The sequence below is a fragment of the Equus caballus genome, chromosome 4, assembly GCF_041296265.1.
Source record: "Equus caballus isolate H_3958 breed thoroughbred chromosome 4, TB-T2T, whole genome shotgun sequence".
Taxonomy (NCBI): domain Eukaryota; kingdom Metazoa; phylum Chordata; class Mammalia; order Perissodactyla; family Equidae; genus Equus; species Equus caballus.
Window position 1 is genome coordinate 96940918 of NC_091687.1, and position 23034 is coordinate 96963951.

General features: G+C 37.3%; 1 protein-coding gene across 5 annotated transcripts in view; it reads left to right on the forward strand.

Moving 5' to 3' along the window:
• The window catches only part of UBN2 (ubinuclein 2), an 89695-nt gene that overhangs the window by 3855 nt on the left and 62806 nt on the right, over nucleotides 1-23034 (forward strand). For 2 of the 5 annotated variants that reach the window (XM_023639790.2, XM_014739249.3), the window contains exons 2-3: nucleotides 5156-5248; nucleotides 20275-20376. In XM_023639790.2, coding sequence (XP_023495558.1) covers nucleotides 5156-5248; nucleotides 20275-20376 — 195 coding nt within the window. The remainder of the gene's footprint in view (nucleotides 1-5155; nucleotides 5249-20274; nucleotides 20377-23034) is intronic. The other 3 variants (XM_023639788.2, XM_023639789.2, XM_070265942.1) reach the window with 3 other exon arrangements.

The window sequence follows — 23034 nt, forward strand, 5'->3', positions numbered from 1 at the left end:
TCATCCCCTAGAGCCGGGGAGCCTCAGGACCCGACGGCCTTCCCCCGTGGTTTGCACTTTGCGACGCCCACCTTGCGCGTCTCGGGTCGCCGGAGAGGGTGGGCTGGACGGGGCAGGGGCCGAGCGGGTGGACGGGTGGTTGGTGCTGCTTTCCTCTGCCCCCAAGGGTTGGCCGAGGCTCCCACCCTGCTCCACCAGCCTCCCTCGTGCGCCAGCTCCAAACGCAGCTCCGAGCCGATTTTCCTGTGTACCTTTCGAAACCTCAGATTTTCCTCCTTTTCTCTGTTCCCCACACCAAATCTGGGGGCCCTGCAAGTTGCGTGGTTGAGTTTTCCTTGTGGAGCTCCTGCTGTCGTTCCGGTAGAAAGGAAGAGAAAACCTTGGGGGACACGCCCCCCAATCTGAAGCAGAGAGATTGTGTAACCTCTCCAGTATCATCCTCATCTTCATCACTGTGTTGCTTGGCATTGTGGCTGCTGAGATGTGCTTGCGAGCGCCGGGTATTTTTCTTAATCGAAGGGGATTTAAAAGTAATCTGAAATTTTTCGGACTAAGAATTCTACTTTAGGAATGAAGGAGAAGTGGGTTATCTGTTATTTTTCTCTCTCGTGTTGGTATTGGTGAACCTTTTAGCTTTGTTTTCTCTGGAGTTTGTTTATATTGTAATTGAATGAGAAGGTATCTCTCCTGTTATATTTGGCGCCTACCATCATATTCTTGAGTGCGTATCATTAGTTTATAGGTCCGAGTTGGAGGATTTTGCACTTGGCTATTGTCATTTTTGGAGAATAATGAAAAAGATCTTAGCTTTGAATTTTTAGAAACTTTATTGAAAATATGTAGGTATGCCTTTGATGGAACTAGTGAACAATGGAGATAGGAGAGAGGTTTGTTGGCAATTGTAATTTTTATTGTTGTGGGTTGGTGATCTTCAGAAGTAAACTGAAAAGGGAAATGATAGAGTAACAGTATTAAGGAAACAATTTCTCTCTTGTTTAGAGGTTATGCTCAGGTTTTGCTTTGGCACAGTGTAATGGACTTTAGAAGGCGCTTGTTTTGTTTTCATCCTCAACTATCTCTACGGTTGAAATGAATGACTCTAGTTTAAAAATGTATTAAACGATGTCGCTAGATTTTGTTTATTTTATGGCCAACTAATCTTGTGATCATTATTTACAAATATGGTTATATTTGTCAGATCATTACTAAATGTTTGCAACCAAAATGTACTGTGAAGGGATCATTTAAGATCTCTACCCTTAACAGTTCATTTTGGTCATTTCCACGTAGTGTTTGGCCCTGTAGACTCACTTCAGTGCCCCTACTATTTATAAATGGGATGTCATTTTTTTTTCCCTGAAAGAACTTCGAAAATATTGGATTGGAGCGTTTTTCAAATAAATTGTATTTGATCTTCTAATCTAAGTAGGTTTGCAGTTTTACTCCCTAATTTATTTCATAAATTTCAGATAAAAAGCATCATATTTGGGTAAAAATACTTAATAGCTAACATTTACTGAGTTCTTACTATGTACTAGACACACTTCTGAGTTTGTACATGACTTACTGAGTTTAGTCCAGCAGAACTCCATGAGGCAGGAGCCATCATCCCCGCTTTATGAGTGAGGAGGCGCAGAGTGGTTATATGTGTTTTTAATAGAACTTCTTTCCATGCTAGTACCAGTTCTTAGTGAAACAAAATTTCTTACAGTTATATAGTTTATATTTAGAGGATCCTGCCAAAATAAACTAAAATTAGAATCATGGTAGAAATACAAAGACCTTTATTAAGACTCTTTATGCTGTAATATTCATGCATTGATAAATTAATAGTAGAAATATATCTGATAATTATAAAAAGGTTAATTTTGACACCTTATCTTGTTAACTTGATAATATCAGAACTGCTAATTTGATGAAGTAGGAGAAAGATGAATAATTCTGTTTAGTTTTTGTGTTTATATTACCAATTTAGGGGTTAATTAGTCCAATTTTCTCATTGTATTTTCAGCTGTATATCATTTGTCGTTTCCCACCGAAAAAAATCCATTGTTTATTACAATGCATGTTTACAACAAAGATTTGCCAGATTTTCCTATGATTACTCCCAATGAACATGTTTATTACATAAGAAAGTGTAGAAAACACCTTTCTAAATAAAGTAGTTATAGATCCATGAAAGGAAATCCTAGGAAGAGAGAACATCAAAAAGCAAAATGTGGCTGTTAGAACTGATCTGGGACATGGCGATTCCCAAATTTGGTTTTTCTTCCCCTCAGAGGGAGTCTAATTATTTTGAGGGATGTTGTAATATTTTCAAAATAGTTTTAATTTTGAATTAATGTAATTGAACAACATACCGTGTAGTAGGGTATGAGTAGAAAAGGGAGAAAAAGAGATCTGGTAAAATTAAAAGAAAAAAAGGTTCTAAAATTTTGAAATAGCCATTTATCACTGAATAAGATTTTAGCTTCATACTGTTAAGTTGATGGGTGAAGGTATAAAAAAATCTGTTACATGTAAATATCATCTGTATTGGGGTGCATTTAAATCATCCCCCCCAATAAATACTAAATGAACAGTAAAACCCCAATTAACCAAATGGAAAGTTTTTTCTACATTTTATTTTTATTAATGAGAAGAAGCACAATTAAATGAGCATATGTTGGCAAAATTTGAAAATCAAAACCCTCTTCCAGGTTGTCAGGACAGGGGCCGGCCCCGTGGTGCAGTGGTTAAGTTCACACGTTCTGCTTCGGCGGCCGGGGGTTCACCGGTTCGAATCCCGGGTGGGAACAAGGCACCGCTTCGCAGCCATGCTGTGGCAGGCGTCCCACCTATAAAGTGGAGGAAGATGTGCACAGATGTTAGCTCAGGGCCAGTCTTCCCCAGCAAAAAGAGGAGGATTAGCAGATGTTAGCTCAAGGTTAGTCTTCCTCAAAAAACAGAAAAAAACAACAGGTTGTCAGGACAGGGTAGCTAAACCCTTAACCTTGTTGCCTCTGAGAGGCTGGTTCAGGATGCTGACTAAGGTGTTGCAATCATGTATATCCTGCTAATTTGTTCATCACTTCTGGCTAAAGGGAAATAGTACAATTTAGAAATAAGTTTTAGCGGTAATTGATATGCAAGAAATTCTTTTTTAATTCTTAGTAAATCAGAAAATTGGTTAACTGAAACATCCATTTGTGAACATGATTGATTGAACTTTTACTCTAAAAAGAAAAATAAATGATTATAGTGTTAATATGATTATACTGTTACAGAATTCTGTGGTATTCCATTGCTTGTCAAATTGCATGTTTTGGATAAGATATGTGAAAGATCTGAAAATGGTGTCAACGAGTCAGCCTCAAAGGACAAAATTATTAGGTCAGCTTTATGTGTGGATAATTGGTTATTTTGATATTTACTAATTTTCAGATCTTTTTTTCACCTGGAAAACGTAGAGAAAGCTTACTTAGAACCTTGATTGGGGTAGAAGGTTATTTTTTAGCTGTGAAAGAAAAGTGAGTCAGTTTCCTTAAATGTATTGTTACAGAGTGTTGAGTAAACAAGACATTTACTTTTGATACCTCTATAAAGTCTGCGTAAAATATTTTAGAGTGGCATATAAGATGATTCTTACTAAAAATATGTGTCCATGCATTTATATTTGCACATATAAAAGAGATTAGACTAGTAAAAAGACCTGGTATTTGGACTTCACAGTGACATGAAGGAGCAGTTTATAATGGCGAGGCGTGTCACTTGCTCACTGTCCTTAACTTTAGCCTTAAGTTAAGGCTGTATACCCTGAACATACCTAGTATTTTTTATTTAATTATTAGTGTTTTCCTGCTAGTTTATTTCTTTTCAGTATTTTTGCTACAAACTGCAAGTATTTTCGCTACAAACAGCATTTCTTTCTAGCTACTTTTAATTTTTATTGATAACTCCTGTCAGGATAAAAGATCTATAAATTTATTGCTTGTTACAATAAATTTAATAATTTAAAAAATTGATTCTAAAATTAATTCCCTTAAGCTTTAAGGAGTTTCCCTTTATTCTAATGCCATAGATGTGATGAATTGTTTTGCATTCATTCTGTCTATATTTTTCTGTCATGTCTTTTAGATTGATCTTATCTCAGCCTTTGTATCCAGGATGAAGTGTCTCAGTTCCAAAGTGTGCATATCTTTGCCCCTTCTCTATTTTTTCTTGCCCTTCAGGGTCAGCCAAATCTGTATCCACTATTTCAGCTGTAGTATACTTTCATTTTTAATTACTTGAAGATGTTTAGTAAAAACATCTAGCCTTCCTTTTTTTTAAAATTAACTTTCTAGTCACTTGTCTGTAATTAGAAAAAAATAGAACTCGTATTCATACAGAGCTCCTTGTTTTGTACATTGAAAAACCATATGTATGAAATGCGTTTGCTAAAATAGTAAGCTTGAGTAAAGGATTTGGGTTTCTTTTGGTTTGTTTTGGTAAGTAGATGGTAAATGTGGGATCCTAGCTGTGTTTTTTTTTTTTTTTAACATACAGTAAACTTTCACTCTCCCCTACTGGATGAAGCTCTGGTAATGTAATCTATTTGCAGCTGTTGCACTTTTCTAGCTTTGTTTAAAGGTAGTGTGTATTCCCTGAATGGATGTCCATTGACAGGGTGCAGGTGATGCAGAAGTTGTTGATACCAGGCCTCAGAGAAAGCTGTAGCAGCTCCGGGTACTCTGGTGATAACTCAGGGCAGACGACTGAACGTTGACTCCAAATTAAAAACCTACAGATCGTTCTACATGCATTTGCTGTGACCAAAGCAGTTAATCTTTGTTGGGAAGATCTCAAACTAGAGTTATAGCTAGAATTTCTCTTTCTACCTAATTTTCTTGGGGTGTTTTGGGGCCTTGTTATTTTGGATGAGGTGACTGTATGATCATTTTGTAGGTGGAGACAATCTGAATTGAGTTCTCAACCACCAAAAACAACTTTAGAATGTGTAAGAGTCTGTTAAAACTGCAAGTATTTTTGCTACAAACCAACATTTTTTCTAGTTACTTTTAATGCTTCTAACTTATTTGTTGATATTTGGGAAAACTGATTCTTAAGGATATATTTAACTCTGGGTAAAGTAATACTAATACTTCTGTTTCGTTTCCCAATCACTTTGAATCAGAAGAAGCCCATTCATGTAGAAGACCCATTTAATGATGAGCATCAAGAGAGGCAAGAAGTGGAAATGTTGGCTAAGAAGTTTGAAATGAAATATGTAAGTATAATAAACTCTTCACTTAGGTAATTTTATCCTTTTGGCCTACTCTCTTTCTGTGACTGGTTGGGAGGGCTTATAATATCCATTGCCCGTCTTATCTTGTTCTCACAAATTGAATCCTAATGAATTGTTAGACAGTCAAAGATTCTGATAGGTTTGTGATAGCCATCATTTATTGTACTCCTTTTGGAGTCCAGGCAGTTTGCTTAACACAGAGTGTCTCCAACTGTTAGAACGAAACTACAAGGTGAGTAATATTGACTGCATTTTACAGATGAAGAAACTGCGGCTCTGACCTCAAAGTTAAGTAACTGATCTAAGATCACACAGTGGGAGGAACTAGGCTGTGTGTCCGGGTCTGTCCAGCTCTAAATCTTTGCCCTTTCTACTGCCATGGAGAATGCTACTTTAACTCCTGTGGTGTCGTAGTTCTCAAGGCTTCCTGCCACTTAAGAGTTTGGGAATGAATGTGTGTATTTCTAGGCCCCAGGATCAGAATCAATCAGAAGCAGCATGAAATTTCTTTGAAAGTGTCTTGTTTACCTGAAAAATTCGTGTACGTTTTATATTTTGTGTCACAATAGATTGGAGTTTAATATAAAAATAAATTTAATTATCTGATTGTGAAGTTGCTTAACATTTTTCTCAAAATTTCTAGTGTAATTGGGGTTTGAAGGAAGATTCACTCCTCACCCCATGTTTATCCTATAGCTTTAGCGACTCTTTGGCACTTTGTTAAAACTTAATCCATGAGAAGGAAGACCTTACCCTTTCTGGTTCCCCTGTGAGCATTGAATGTATCTCACAGAGATGGGATGGCAGCTCATACTAGCCCTGTCATTCATGTTACCCTCAAAATGCAACTACGATCTTGGTTGACATTGGTTGGCTCCTTGTGATAGTGCAGAAACTGTTTGAGAGTGGGGGAAATGTAGGTGAAGAGATTGGAGTCTGGGTCAGGTTCTAGGCCACGTTTTACCACCTACTATTCATGTCCTGTGGGGAAGTTATTTAACCTCTCTGGGCCACAGTTTTCTTCTCTATAAATTGAGAGGTTTAGGTTTTTTGAAGCCCCTTCTTGCTCTGTGTTCTGTGACTGTATAATAATAAATTTCGAGATGGACTGGTGTGGGTTTTGATGGAAGTAATGGTAAAAGTTGTTACTTAGACTAATTTGTAGTGTTTAATTACAATACCATGTTCTCAGATTGTACATCCTGAATTACTGTCTATACTTTTTATACAAGTTAATATATTTGTTCAATTTAATGTTTTAACCAGCAGTACATTTCTATGGTTCAAAATTCAAAAATAATAAAAAGTATAGAGTGAAAAATCTTCCCTTCATTCTGTTGTCTGCTCACCTAATCTCACTTCCTAGAGGCAAGTAATGTTCTTGGGGGTCCTTCCAGAGATATTTTGTGGTTATCTCTGTATGTACATGTATTCCTCCCCCTGCCCCACACCTCTTTTTACACATTACAGAGTACACAGTTCTGGTTTTTGCTTTTTTCATTTACTTTATCTTGGAGATTTTTGCGTATCTGGACAAAGAGAGCTTTCTCTCTCTTTTTTCAAGGCTGCATGTTATTCCATTGTATGGAATATCACTATTTATTTAACCAATCCCCAAATGATTTAGGTTGTTTCCAAAAATTTGCTCTTGTAAATAGTGCTCCAGTAAATTATTAGTAACATGGCATTTCACATATTGTCAAGTTTATCTGTAGGGCAAATTCCTAGGAGTGGAATTTTTAGGTCAAAAGATTTATGCATTTATAGTTTTGGTATATTATTATTGAATTACCAGTTTCTAAATTACCAGTTTTCACTCCCTCAAACACTATTTTAGAGTACCTATTTTGCCATGAGTTATAAAACCAAGGATTAGAATTGCCCTTTGCAGGTAGGAAGGGTCCTAGTATATGATCCTATAAGTAATGATCCTTTATCCGTATGATCCTATATGATTATATAATGATCATATATCCACATGATGTTTTTGTTTTTTTTAAAGATTTTATTTCTCCTTTTTCTCCCCAAAGCCCACTGGTACATAGTTGTGTATTTTTAGTTGTGGGTCCTTCTAATTGTGGCATGTGGGATGCCGCCTCAGCATGGCTTGATGAGTGGTGCCATGTACACGTGCAGGATCCAAACTGGCGAAACCCTGGGCTGCCGAAACGGAGCGCACGAACTTAACCACTCGACCACGGGGCTGGCCCCTATCCATATGATCTTACGAGTAATATGATGTATTACCTCAGAGTTACATTGAATCTTATTGGGGAACTTTGGATAGTACTTAGCATAGAAAAGCCAGTGTTCTGAAGACGTTGGTTGATGTATAAAATTGAGTTTCAGATAACTGGGATATATCCAGGCACTGTCATTGAGCACAGATAAAATGTTACTCTTGTTATAATCCAAATTAATGAACTGTATTTCTTCTCTAGATTTTTATTTTGGCTACTCACTCTCTTATTTGTATTCTAAGTAGAGATTTAAAATGTCCTACCTCATGAAGGCTTTATGTGCATAAACCTAAAAGCTTGCCATGAGTTTTATATCTATGAGTATTACACACACACACACACATATATTTTATAATGAATTATTTGGAGCCTTTTAAGAAACTCATTAGGCTACAAGTGACCTGGGAGAGGATACCTCATCCAGCTCTAGGTTCTAGGCTGTCACAAAAGATCATTCTTAAATAACAAAGATCTTTATTGGTCTTCAGGGGTACAAATTCAGATGTCTATATGTATGTTTATATTTATACGTAGAATATATATATTTCTATTTTAAGTAGAAGAAAATCTTTTAAATACTGTGTGTAAAGTCTTGCAAAATATTAACCCACCAAAGTTAGATTCCCTTTTTCTAATTTTTTTTTTGCAGATGACAAAAAGAGGACTTCATTGTTTGAGGCTTATAAAACAAATAAAACTTGCATCCCTAGCTACCTTTTCTTCTTTTGTTTCCTTAATATTATAATTTAGATGTCCTTGTCATTATTTATTTCTGAAAATAGCTTAAGGTTACTTCTAGCCCTTTGTTTCTTGGACTGAGAGATGCACTTACTTGTTAAATGTTGTGTATAAATAATAAAGTATTTGAGCATTTATATTGAGTATACAAAGGAGCATGATAGTTGCCCTCGCCTGGAGAAACTTTCAAAATAATCGAGAAGATAAGACATATGTATGACACACAAATGCAGCGCCTATAGAAAGGAGTGACTTTCCTTTGGGGATTTGAAAGTGTGTAGAAGGGCTGATTCCAGTCCTGAAATCGGAAGGAATTTTGGAGACTTTGGTGCATAGTCTTTGAATGGACACTTCCAGTCTCCTGTGGAAGCAAATTTCTCTGTAGTCCCCGGAATAGCTTTTCTACCCTTTGTAGGAGAGTGGTGGATGAGAGGCAGTAGCAGCAATGTATTCTAATGGAAGGAGCACAGGACTATGAGCTAACACAACTGAATTGTGATCCTGTCTTTGCCATATTAACTATCTGGATGACCTTAGTGAAGGCTCTGGCTTTTTTATCCTTTGGTATCTATGAGGGGAAAGTAAGATCTGCCTAGCCAACGTTATAGCAAAGGGGTTTTGTCATCATCAGATGAAAAAATAGATTGTTAGTGTTTGAAATATTTAAAGTACTATCTAAATTTGAGTACTGTTTAGTCACTTAAACCTATTACTCTTGTGGAGAAATGCTCTGTCTTATTCTGTACATGTCAGATTCTTTTTGACATAAACATCTGGGGGATTGTAAACTCTATTAATTGACTACCCTACTGATTTTGATATTTTAGTTCAGGCATTCTATTCCAAATGGCCTTTATCTCTGGTTCTCCAATCACTTTTTACACATTCTTCTTAACTATCGTGGCCTTCTTAAAGACCACAGTTAAGTATTTGGAAGTCATCAGACCAAAAGTGGCCTGGGAGAAGATATTTTGTCCCATGATAGGGTCTTATGAAAGATCACTCTTAAATGACAAACTAAGATCTTTATTGACCTATAGTTTACTGTCCTATAGTTACTTTAGTATCCTATAGTTCAGGAGTAGCAAATTCACATGTCCCCAAGACCCTGCTGATTAGTTAGTGAAGCAGGCCAAAAGGACAATAAATGTAGGGAATTGTCCCAAAGAGAGGACAGCACATGCCCTATCTAGAGGGGCCAGCTGCTGCTCAGCTCCAGCCCTTTGTTACTTTGCAGGAACTTGGGCTTAGGGTTGCCACATCTTCCCATTTCTCAAAAAAGGGCCAAAATCTGGATTTTCCTCTAACATCTCTTACTTCCAAATGTTGGCTTCTAATTAAAATGCCTAGTAGGCTAAACAAAATACATCTGTGGGCCAAATTCAGCTCTCAGGCCCTAGTTTGAGTCCTTAATGTACTTGCTTCGCTGTTGGTTTTTTCCCCCCAATATATTTAACTCACTAGTCCATCTGCTTTCACATTCTGCCCTTTCTCTTCTGCGAGCAGAGTGGTTGGTGGTACATGTGGAAGGACATGCCATTTCCATTGTGGCGGAGAATATGTTTGTAGGAAGTTTCAGAGAACTGAGCAAGTTAAACTCAGTTGGGGGTTTCCAGTTATGGGGAAAAATAAAATGCATTGAGATGTGACTGGGCTTGTGAGTGATGTTAGTGATAAATCCTGTGGTTTGTTGGAAGGCCTGAGAGGCAAGTTGATGGCTTTTTGTGGTTTTTAGTATGTGTAGCTGTTGGGTGTGCTGGAGAGGAGTTTCGGCAAGTGGAGCAGGCTGCCACTTGAGGGAGAAGGGAAGGATAACCATGGAGTATAGGATGTGTCCTTCCTCTTGTAGCAGTTGCTCAGGGAAGAAAGATTGAGACAGTTTTGGTAGCTGAAAAACAGTGATAACAGAAATTATAGGGAGTATAAAATTGTAAAAGGAGCAGCCTGTATTGAATGGTTTGTTTGTGTTTTTCCCCTGTTCTGTCCTATTTTTATTGCCTATGTCCTAGTTCCTGTTCTGTTGCTCTTCAGGTAATGTGACAGTGCACATTCAACATCAATTGCTAAATGCTTTTTGGGGAAAAGGGCAATATAACTATTCAGTACTTATTTTTATCTAGAACAATTTAGTAATATTTAGTAATACCCTAAATATATTAAATAAGATTTGTACATAACTAGTTAAGTCCAAGTTTTAACATTTATACTGCTGTATGAGCTCCAGATTTGTTGTGTTGGTTACTATAGGAGGGAAGCAGGATACAGTTAAAGAGGCCCCTGTGGGCCCTGCCTGGTGCTTTAGTCGTTAAATCTGTGTGCTCCTCTTTGGCGGCCCAGTGTTCACAGGTTCGGATCCTGGGCTCAGACCTCCACACTGCTCATCAAACCATGCTGTGGCGGTGTCCCACATACAAAATAGAGGAGGTTTTGCACAGATGTTAGCTTAGTGACAATCTTCCTCAAGCAAAAAGAGGAAGATTGGCAACAGATGTTAGCTCAGGGACAGTCTTCCTTGCCCCCCCAAAATAAAAAAATAAATAAAGAGGCCCCTGTGCCTTTCCTCATTCCCACTTTTAAGACTCCAAATGTTTAGGCTAAATATCCTAGTTTCCAACTCAGTTTTTAGATGGTTTCGAGGTTGTGTATGCTTTTGCTGAAGCCACGTATACTGTAGAGCAGAGGAGATTTGGTTTGATGAGTATGGACTTGATCTCTAACCCTTCTAAGGCAAAAGATAACCTGTGGTGGTGGGAAGATTTCTTTTAGTGATTTTTCTCATTCTGTTACCCCAGCCATCTTGAAAGATCATGCTATACTAGAACTCGCTATAAATTCAGTAACCTAAATGAAAGCACTTAGCATAGTACCTGGTACCCTAGCCGGGGCTCAGTTAACGCTGTTTGGATCTGAGTGACTCTGAATAGGAAGATGTGTATTCTGCCAGGGCATCTATTAGCATTTGTGAAGTCACAATACAACTTTAAAATCTGCTTACTATACCATGTAAACTTTGAATACCACCTTTGATGCTTTATTCTATGTGATTTTGGACTCTCAGAGCCCTGGTGGCTTTGTATTTATTTTAAAAGGGAAGGTAAGGGTAGATTTGATGGTATAAGGGAAAGAATGGCAATATCTTGGAATAACTGTATAATTCCCAAAGAGTGACTTCTTCACAGTAAGGACTACTCAATTGAGTGGAAAGGAAGTATATTTTTATATTTAAAATAATTATGGATTATTTGGAAAGTATGATCGAATATGAGGCTGATCCAAGTGGATGTTAGAAAGCATTTATGCTCTCTTTCTGGGAGTTTTAAGAATTCTTTTACTTACTCGCGTTGTCAGATGATCATCCACACTTGCTGAGGGGTTAGAACTTCCTTGGGAACTTCCTCGGCTGGTTTCCCTGTTTGTTTTCGCTTTCTATTAGTTCTGGTCCCTAAGGATCAACTTGGTAAGGCTTTGGGTAAAGCAGTTTGGGCAAACTTATTAACACCACCACAAAATAAATTCTGCTTACAAAGCGCAAATGCCAGTGTATTTAGGTTCTTTAGACCAACAATTGTGTAACACTACATGTACAATCAAAACATAAAATAATAGCCTTTTAAAACAAGTAGAGGTGAGGGGGATTCTTAAAAAGCAAGGAAGAATTCTCAACTCAACTAATAGTTTCTTTATTTCGGTTAAACCACTTGTAATCGCTTGCCGTGACATGCACTTTTGATTCCTTGGCCTCTTTGAGCTACATAAGTTCTCTTCAACTTCCTTAAATTTCTTAGGAACAGTTGAGAATCAGCAGTTTTAGGGTACTTGGGAGGGAAGTTCTATCTCCGTAAGTGGTGATTATAGAAATGTATGTATACTGTTTCTATGCTAAGTCAGTTCTTCACTGTCTTTCTGCTGACTTAAATCTCTACTCTTTTCTATTGGTAGGTTAAGGAAATCAGCAGAGGTGGAGAAAGAAGGTTGTGACAGGGCTGGGACAAATAGGGAAGCTATGTGACCACGGGATACTTTCTTCTCAATTATAAGACTGGAGTCTTAGCAATCAGTGTCATGCGTCCTCTGTCTTCCATAGGTGATTAATGATGGTAGCTATTAGTTAGGTTTCTTATTACCTGGAGGCAATAGGGGGTCCTTCTTAAGAACATCTTAGTTGTTTTCCAACTTAGTATTACAGTTGCATTGGCTTGAAACACTGGTTATCAGGTTAAGCAGGTACTAATGACTCAGTCGGTCATTTTCTTCTGAGTCATAGTGAACTAGTTCCCTAGGGGAAGAGATTTAAAGGTGTTTCTTCATTTTAGATATAGCAAAATTCAAGTTTTTTTCAATTTGGAAAATAAATTTTGTATTTTTATAAGATGCATTTATCGTGTAGACTGTGGAACATCGACAACTGCCAAGGTCCAGAGGATTCAAGGAAGACTGTGATTCTGCTGCAGGGCTTATTCTTGCTCAGGATGCTAAAAAAGAGCAGTTCAAAATAGACCTAGTAGGGAAGACACTATAATATAATCTTTTGCCAATCTATCTTGAGTTCCTTTAAGTGAAATTTTACTATTTGTGAATTAATTGGTTTGTGCCTTTTTGGCAACTGTCAAAAGTTTAGTTCCATTTTATACCATTTGTCTGTCACTGGATTTCAGCATAATTGGGGAACCTAGAGACCTAGAGGTTGGAGAAAAGAAAAGAGGGTAAGGCAGGAGGCAGGCCAGGGAAGAAGTTTTCTAATGAGGCCAAAAGGTGAGGAAAAGTAAACCGAGGCCCAAAACTGTATTCTGGTGGCCTCTTTGATGAAGGAGGGAACCTTGAATGTGCTTAACAGTGGCTGCTTTGGCAGAAAGCGATTAATAGGTAGAACAAAGGCCGTGTAACCCTGGCTGATGGAGAGGGGTTTAATAAAACTCAGGCAGGGATGTGTCAAACACATGTATCCAGAACTCTCCCCGAGGTGGGACTGGGAAGCAGAATCGTATGTGGAGTCAAAAACTGAGTGATGGTGAACACTTGGTGGACCATGCCTAAGAAAATAAATTTATTGAATGGGTAGTACATGTACTTGATGAAAAGATAGAAAAAGCAATATGATGAAAAGTAAATCCCCCTGCAACCTCTGACTCCCAGCTAACCAGTTCCCTCCTCAGAGAGAATCACTGTGTGAGTTTCTAGTCCTAGAGATCTTTGTGTATGTAAGCATTTACATATTTCAAAGATTTTGTTCACTGTAAAAGAATGTATAAAATGGATAAATACAGATAAACAGAGGGAAGAAAATAAAAACCACCTAATCATCTGTAAACCCACTGTCAGGCATAACCACTGTTGAAGTTTGATGTGTATCCTTTCAGGGCTTTTCAAACTGTATGTGTGCTTACGTATCTGCCCTCTCGCACTTACAGTTTTTTAGTCACTTGAGTAATACATGAATACTTTCCCGTTATTAAGAACAAATTCAAATAATAAATATTAAGCCAAAGTCTTCCCTCACACTGCCTCCAATTATATCCCTTCCTGTCGGTAATAACCACGGTTACCTACTTGTAATTCTTTGAGCATTTTGTATATATCTATAGACATGTATTGCTATGCTGTATTTTTCATAAATGAGATCCTACTGTTTGTATGATAGTTGGAAAAGCAATATCTTGTTATTTTAATGTTGTCTCAGATTACCAGTTAGGTTGAACACTTTCAAATAATTAGTGAACATTAATATTACCTTTTCTGTGAATAACCTGAACTATACGTAACATTTGGTAAACTGCTTTCGCGGCCTTTTATACTATTAAATATTCCTCTACCACATTGTTTTAAAATGAATGTTAACATTGACTGGATGTTCATAGTATATATATTTAAACCTTTATCATTGTTATGATGCTTGGTGAAGATCTTATACTTCTACAGTCGTTTTTTTGAGAGGCATTTTGGTCAGATTAATGCTATTATGACAAAGTAAAGCTTTAGCCATTTTGTTTACTGTCATTGATAAGATTCACATTTATGTGTTTAACCATTTTACTGCATATATTAGATTATGAACTCAGAATATTAACAACACTGTAGTTTCCTGTAGTAACTACTGGCAACCTTGACTAGACTTAAATGTTCCTAAATCTCTCTAATTATACATATGTTATTTGTACTTCTGCATGTGTCTGATTGTGCCCATTAGAACAGAACCTATTTGTTTTTTTAATTTTCTAGGTAAATCTTATAGGCAGCTACTTGTGCCCAGACAAAAAATATGTTAGGAGAGCAGAAAAAGATGACTGTGATTTTAAGTAGAAAGTATCAAGAAGAAAAGGTTTAAAACTTAGGCTGGGGCCTGGCCCCGTGGCCAAGTGGTTAAGTTTGTGTCTTCTGCTTTGGTGGCCCAGGCTTTTGCCAGTTTGGATCCTGGGCAGGGACGTGGCACTGCTCATCAAGCCATGCTGAGGCGGTGTCCCACATGCCACAACTAGAAGGACCCACAACTAAAAATACACAACTTTGGACTGGGGGGATTTGGGGAGAAAAAGCAGAAAAAAAGAAGATTGGCAGCAGTTGTTAGCTCAGGAGCCAATCTGTAAAAAAAAAAAAAAAAAGTTGGGCTGAGCTGTGATGGGTGGGAGAATTCAGAGAATAAGAGATTATTCCAAATAAGGGGAAAGTATGAGGAAAGATAAGCAAGTATGTTTGGAAGGAGAGTGGATAGAGTGAATGGATCAGTGTTCAAGTTGGAAAATTGTAAGAAAAAAGTTGGAAAGGTAGTTTGAGTCAACATGTAGAAGGCATTTAACTAATGCCATATTAACGGTTTTATATTTATCTTGTAATAGAAAGGATGCTTCTGAAGCATTTTGAGCCGGGAATGATATAAAATGGTATTTTAGAAATATTAATTAGATGATGATATACTGGATAAATTGAGGTAAACATGAGAGAGGAGAGGCTAATTAAGGCATTCATAATATTTGAGTGAAAAACAATGGCTAGCATTATAGCAATAGCTGGTAGAAGGGAAAGGAAGCTGTAGATGAAAATAATTGTGTGAACAAACATTTGTGGGGAGAGAAAGTTGAAGTGAAAATAATTATGAGGGGTTTTAAAAATCGGCATTATTGAAGTATAATTTAAGTAAATACAATTCATCCATTTTGAGTGTGCAATTTGATGAATTTTTACAGACGTACACAGTTCTATAATCACTACTGCAATCGTGAATAGAATGGTTTTATCACCCCAGAAATTTCTCTTTTACCTCTCTACAGATAATCCTCTCCCTCCAGCCCTGGCAATCTCTGATCTACTTCCTATCACTATGGGGTTTTGGTTTTTTACCTTTTCTAGAGTTTCCTGTAAATAGAATTTTATAGTCTTTTGTGTCTGCCTCTTCCACTTAGCAGAATGTTTTTGAAATTCATGCATGTGTTGCATTTTATTGGTAGTTCCTTCTTTTGTATTGCTGGGTGGTAATCCGTCATATGGATGTACCACAATTTGTTTATCCATTCACTGGATTGGCATTGGGCATTGGGTTGTTTCCGGTTTTTGGCTGCTGTGAATGAAGCTACTCTGAACATTAGAATACAAGTCTTGGTGTGAACATACGTTTTCATTTCTCTTGAGTAAATGACAAGAGTGGGATTATTAGGTCGTATGGTAAGTGCGTGTTTAGTTTTATAAGAAACTGCCGAACTGTTTTCCAGAGTGGCTGTATCATTTTGCACCAGCCATGTAAGAGAGTTTCAGTTGCTCTACATCCTTATTAACACTTGGTGTCATCAATCTTTTTAATTTTTGCTAATAGTAAAGTTTTAAGGCAGAAAAATAGAATGAATAAAATGACAGTGTCAAGTAGGAGAAGCTAATTTGGAGACAAGTGATACTGGGGACAATGGCTTCAGTTTTGGTATTGAGTTTAAGGTGTGTCTGATTGGAAAAATGACCCCAGAGCTTCCATAACTTCTCTTACAGAGCTTCTAATAGATTGGCGCTTTGGAGTCCTATGGTCACGAGTTTGAAGATTAGCTGTAGTACTTTCTGTGTGATCTTAGACAAATTATTTGTCCTTTCCAAGCGTTAGTTTTTCCTGTTTGTCAAATGTGAACTAACAAATGGTTGCACTTAGTGTAGGTGCTGATGCAAAGTTAGCGCTCAGTGGCTGGTGGCTGTCCTCCTCCTCATCATCATGATTGCTGCTTAAATATATATTTTATGCCCCGGTAACTTGCGACTTTCCTGTAGATCTCTGTATTTTCTTCCTTCCTAACTGATCTTCTCCCCAGCTGTATTCATTGCCCACCACAATAGCCAGAGAGATTTTGTTAAGCACTCATCTCGTCAGGTTACTTCCTTGTTCTAATCTTTTCAGTGGCTTCTGCAAGTAATTGCTTCCACTTATCCTTTGGGCATAAATGTCTCAGGAAAGCCTTGATTAGGTCCTCTGTTGAAATAGTCTGGTACCACCTATGTTTTTCTTTCTACCATTTATCACTACTGTAATTATTTGTTTAATCTTTCTTCTTTCCACAATACTATAAAATTCACGAAGGCTGGCATTTGGTAGGTGCTTAGTTAATTTGTTGAGCAGATTATCTTGTTTTAAGTTTGTTCAGGACAAGGACTTTTCATACTTAAATTTAAATTCCTTCTGACATTTAACATATTGCTTTCTATAGCATAAGTTCTTAACAGACACTTTTGAGTCTAAGTGGTTTGAAATAAACTATGTAACTTAGAATTATCAGGTCAAATATGAAAAGTTTTAAAAATTATTTTAGTGTATTTCTATTATGACAGTAATACTTCATAGAAAGTTTGGAAAACATAGAAGAGGCAAAAGAAGAGAATCTAAGAGTGTGGCAAAATATCTCGGCAGGTGAGATCAGATTGCTTTCCAAAAGAGTTTTATTGGTATATTCTTATCAGCTGTGTTTGAGCAGTCCTATTTCTTCTCCGTCTTGCCAGAATTTAGAAAGTTTGTAATTTCATAGATGAAATTGGTATCTTACTTTAATTCCATCTCTTTGATTTATTAATTGCTCTTCATTGAGTTGTAATGCTGTCTTTTTCATGTTAAATTCTCCGATACTGGCCTAGGTTTTTGAACGTTACTGTTCATTTATCTGTTCTTATGTACCTGCCATATCTATTTTAACTCCCGTAACTTTAAATATGTTTAATATGTGACAGAGCTGGTCCTCTTCATTAGTTTTTATCTCTAGATTTTTAGATTCTTCCTGGAGCTCGCTCTTTCTTTTGGGTGAAACACTCCCTCATGTATACTTAACTGCTTGTGTGTGACTTTTTCTCAATAGAATAACTCCTATCCTAGAAATAACTCTTTCCTTCCCTTGACTTCTGATTCTCACTGTAATTCTATAATCTAGTGTAAGGGTTCCAGTTTGCAGACCTGGTAAATGGAAAAAAATCAGGACTATTGTGTGTTGCATCTAAGCCCACACATATGTTGTGTGTATGTATGTATGCTGCACATGTGTCTGGCTGTATGTTTAAGATTGCCACATGGCATTTCTTGAGAACACACACGTTTTGTGTATATATGTGTGTGTGTGTATATTTGGTGCATATGTGCCTGTGTATGTTTAAGGTTGCCAAGTGATATTTCTTGAGAAGGATTTTCCTTGTTCTGAGGTTGTGCCTTCAGTGGCCTTATTCAGCAAAATACTGTTGTTCCAGGAACCCCCTCAGATACCAAAATCTGAGGATGCTCCAGTCCCTTATATAAAATGGCACAAAGCACAGTGAATACACTTGGCCCTCCCTAACTGCGAGTTTCCACATCCTCTGATATGGAGGGCCAACTGTAAAAGGTTTGCCACCCAAGTGTTGTTCTCCAAAATGTTTTTGAAATTTACCTAACTTGTAAAATCCAAAAATCTGGGAAGCACTACTTTATCTAACACTGTAATGACTCTTTTGATGGTGATGATATACTAATAGTGTTACTTTGTCCACTGAAAGGGTACGGTGGAATCATAGCTTACAGGGGTTAGGTTTTGTTAACGTTGGTTTGTAATACAAACATAGCAGTTAGTGAAAACTACTTTTGCAAATTACTTAGAAAGGGATGGCACCGTGTTGGAGACATCTCAGTAAGTCCAGCATAACCATTTTTCCCGTGGAACACTGAACGGATCACTGTTTCTTTGCATGGAAATAAAATGAAGCAGTTTGCTTTAAGGGATGTGTTGCACAAAACTCATCCATGTTGCACCATTAGAATCATACTTTGCATTGAGAGGGAATGCACTGTGAGAATTGAAACTGAATGAGATTCACATTTTGCATCTCATGCTTTCTGCAGGTGTTACTCTGGCTAAGTGGTGGCATGTCAGGAGGCAGAACCCTTAGCACCAATTGCTTTCCTCTTTCTGAGCATCCTCTCCCCATGCCTCACTCCTGCACCAAAAAAAGAATAAGGGTTGGGGAGGTGTTAGAAAGATGCTTAGAGAATATAGTTGAGGATCCGGCCTTGTGGCCGAGTGGTTAAATTCTCACCCTCCACTTTGGCGGCCTGGGATTTCGCCAGTTTGGATCCTGGGCGGGGACATGGCACTGCTCATCAGGCCATGCTGAGGTGACATCCCACATGCCACAACTAGAAGGACCCACAACTGTAATATACAGCTATGTACTGGTGGGATTTGGGGAGGGGAAAAAAAGAAGATTGGCAATGGTTTTTAGCTCAGGTGCCAATCTTAAAAAAAAAAACGAAACAGAAAATATAGTTGAATTTGAGTGAGTAAATGAATATCTAAAATGAGTCTTAGAGACTGAACTAAATACTTTTTTTAGTGGTGTCACAATATTAGCCTTCCTGCTCACTTAAACTACTTATAACAAGCTTATGTATATAGCCTTTAGAGTACATGTAACATTTTATACCTGAGATAAAATGAGCTCTTTATGCTGTAATCAGCCAGAGTTAGAATGCTCTATGAAGTATGATGTGAATAATGGAATCTACACTACCTGGTTCTTTTTGTTTTTGTTTTGTTTAAAAAATTTTTTTTTTATTTAAAAAGAATTACAGGCTCACTAGAAGTTGCAAATATAATAGAGAGAAGTCCCTTGTACCGATCACCCAGTTTCTCCCAATGGTAATACCTTATGTAACTATAGTTATCAAAATAGGAAATTGACATTGGCACAATACAATTACCTAGACTACAGACCCTATTCAGATTTCACCAGTTCTTACATGCACTCAGTTTTTATTTTCTTGTGTGTCTATGTGTATAATTCTATGACATTTTAAAAAGTAATTTTAAGAATAGTTTGGATTTACAGAAAAGTTGTGAAGATAATACAAAGAGTTCCTACATAATCCTCACCCACTCTCCCTATGATATCTTACATTTGTATAGTAGATTTGTTACAGCTAACAAAACAGCATTGGTATGTTACTATTATTTAAACTCCACAACTTTATCCAGATTTCACTAGTTTTCTCTTTTTTAGTGCCTGGATCCCATCCAGGATACCACATCACATTTAGTCATTATGTCTCAGGCTCATCTGGACGGTGACAGTTTTTCGAATTTTTCTTGTTTTGGATAATCTTGACAGCTTTGAGGAATACTGGTCAGTTATTTGTAGGATGTCCCTCAGTTTAGTTTGTCTGATGTTCTTCTCATGGTTAACCTATAACTGGGGTTATAGGCTTTTGAGAGGAAGACCACAAGGTAAAGTGACATTTTTATCACATCATATCAGGGGTACATGCGGTCAACCTGACTTGTCACTGTTGATTTTGTCCTTGGTCACCTGGCTAAGGTAATGCTGGCCAGGTTTTTCAGTGTACAGTCACTTTGTCCCCTCCTTTTCATACACTACTCTTTTAGAGCAAGTCCCTAAGCACAAATTACATTCAAGGTCTGGGGGGACTTAAATTCAGCCTCCTAGAGTAGGGATTAGCTACAGAAATTATTTGGAATTCTTCTAACAGATATTTTTTAACTTTATGGAGATAGCATGAGTACTGAATCAGTCTAACATATCTGTTCTTTGCAGGGTGGGAAACCCCGTAAACACCGGAAGGATCGGCTACAAGATTTAATTGATATAGGTTTTGGCTATGATGAGACAGATCCATTTATTGATAACTCAGAGGCTGTGAGTAATGTTTCTCTAATATAGCAGCAATTTTTTGTCTGTTTGGGATAGTAGAAGTCAGCGATAAAGTAACGAAACTAGTCATCGAATGTTTTTGCTAACTAATCCGCTATTGATGTACATCTGAATTTTTCCAGTTTTATGTGCTTACAGATAATTCAGCACCTATGTACCTTTCTTTGTGTAATGAGTGAATATGTATGTAAGATAGCATGCAAATATATGTGTAGGATAAATTTCTAGAAGTGGAATTTATTGATCCAAGGGTATTTATGTATTGAAATTTTATTGATACTCCCAAACTTGGGCAGGTGTATTTTCTTTGTTGGTGAGGAAGATTCACTGTGAGCTAACACCTGTTACCAATCTTCTTCTCTTTTTACTTGAGGAAGATTAGGCCTGAGCTAACATCTGTGTCAGTCTTTCTCCACTTTGTATGTGGGATGCCTCCACAGCATGGCTGACAAGTGGAGTAGGTCCATGCCTGGGATCTGAACCCACAGACCCAGCCTACTGAATCAGAGTGTGAGGAACTTTAACCACTTGGCCACAAGGCCGGCCCCTGGGCAGGTGTATTTTGAAATGACTACCGGATAAGAACTGTGTGATCTTGAAGATTGGAGCTGCTGGTTGAAGTTAATCTGGCAGACATCTTTAAAGTTTACTTAATTTTTTATTGCTGCCAAGCCTTACTACAATGGCAGTGATTGAATGTCAGCTTTTATCACCAGTCTGTTTTGATCAAGCGCTGCAGCTTTTCCCCTGGACTCTTCTTTCTCTTATAAAAGGAAGAAGAACTTAGGAGAGCATTTAAGGACTGTGGCAGTCCATTGATCACACAGCAAATGAATGAGGACATGTGATATTTCGGGGCAGTTAAGGTGTATGTTCTTATATTATCTCAGTGTGCTAGAGTAATCTAAACCCTGGGATTATGATATCCTCTGCAGTGTGCAGTCGTCACTTAGGATATACAGAAAGTGACAGTAAGGTGACTATTAGACTTACACAAATTTGTATGTCTTTTTCCTCTTGCTGTAGTGCTTGATTGTATAGATGCCGACAAGGCATGTAGTGGTAGGAGAGTGATAAGAAGGACTTCCAGCATGGGGCATGCTGGATACCCTGTCATACTCCTAAAATAACTCAGTTTTGGTGTTCTGACATAAACTAGTTTACCATATCAGACACCCTAGGCTGCAGAGGTAAAAATATTGACAACGCCCATTGGGGTAGAGAGACCTTCCTGTTATTGAAAAGATTGTCAACCAGTAGATTAAGGCATGGGATGTTTTCAAGAGTCTTGACTCTGGTTGGGAACTTGAGTCAAAATTTCTGGATTCTAGACCTGACTCAGTTTCTCATTCACCATGTGACCAAGAGCAAGTCTTTTAGCATCGCCCAGTTTTCTCTGCTTTGACTGTCTTGCCCAGTGGAATTACTCTGAGACTCAAGTAAGATAATGACATGCTGAAAAGCATAAAGCCAGTATAAGGCATTAGTATTAATGTTAACATTATATGTAAAGTATATTTTGAGTTCTAAATAATCCAAAAAGGAACTCAGCCATATATAAATGGACATTGCATGTACTCAGGCTTATATAAATAGCATTTTTAAAAATTAATAAACTTAATTTTTTTATAGCAGTTTTAAGTTCACAGCAAAATTGAGCAGAAGATACAGAGATTTCCCATATACTCTCTGCCCCTACACAGGCCAACCTCCCTTATTATCAACATCTCCCAACCAGAGTGGCCCATTAGTTATAATCAATGAACCTACATTGGCAGAGTCTATAGTTTACCTTAGGGTTCTTTCTTGGTGTTGTACATTCTATGGGTTTTGACAAATATATAATGACATGTATCCACCATTATAGTATCATGCAGAACTGTTTCACTGCTCTAAAAAGTCTGTGTTCCACCTATTCATCCCTCGCTAACCCCTGGCAACCACTAATCTTTTTACTGTCTCCATAGTTTTGCTTTTTCTTGAATGTCATACAGTTGGAGTCATCCAGTATGTAGCCTGTCATAATTAGCATTTTTAATATCTCCTTTCGTAGCATTCAGAATATTAGAATAAAGTGTTTTTCAAACTGACTTTTGCAGCCCATAATTGGATTATATATCAATTTAGAGAGTGTGGCCAGCATTTTTAAAGAAAATGAAATAGAATAGGGGCTATCATAGTAAATCAGTGGTAGAGTATGTGATTTTTATTGTGTATATATGTGTGTGTATGTGCACACTGGGTTTTGATGTGTAATGTATTTTCCACTTGGGTTGTGGGGAAGAAAATTTCAAAGTCACTGCTTTAATAAGTAAGAATAAATTTTGTGTAAGTTGTTGTATAAAAGTTGTACAGTTAGTTGCTGATATTTATAGGACAGGCTAGGTCTTTATTTTATAAGAGGAAATTGAACTAAAATACAAGTCATTCATTGACTTGCAAAAGAATTTTGTGTTGTTATCCTTAACAGATTGTTTGGTTCTTTTTATGAGATAATTCAGACATAAAACAATTATGATCTGACCAAATGATCTGTTCTTTTCATTCAGTGTACTGTTTGTGAGCTTTCCCTGTTCATGAATTATTTAGTAGAGACTGAAAATATTGTGGTTCTAATTAATTTTCAGAATCATGTACTACTTA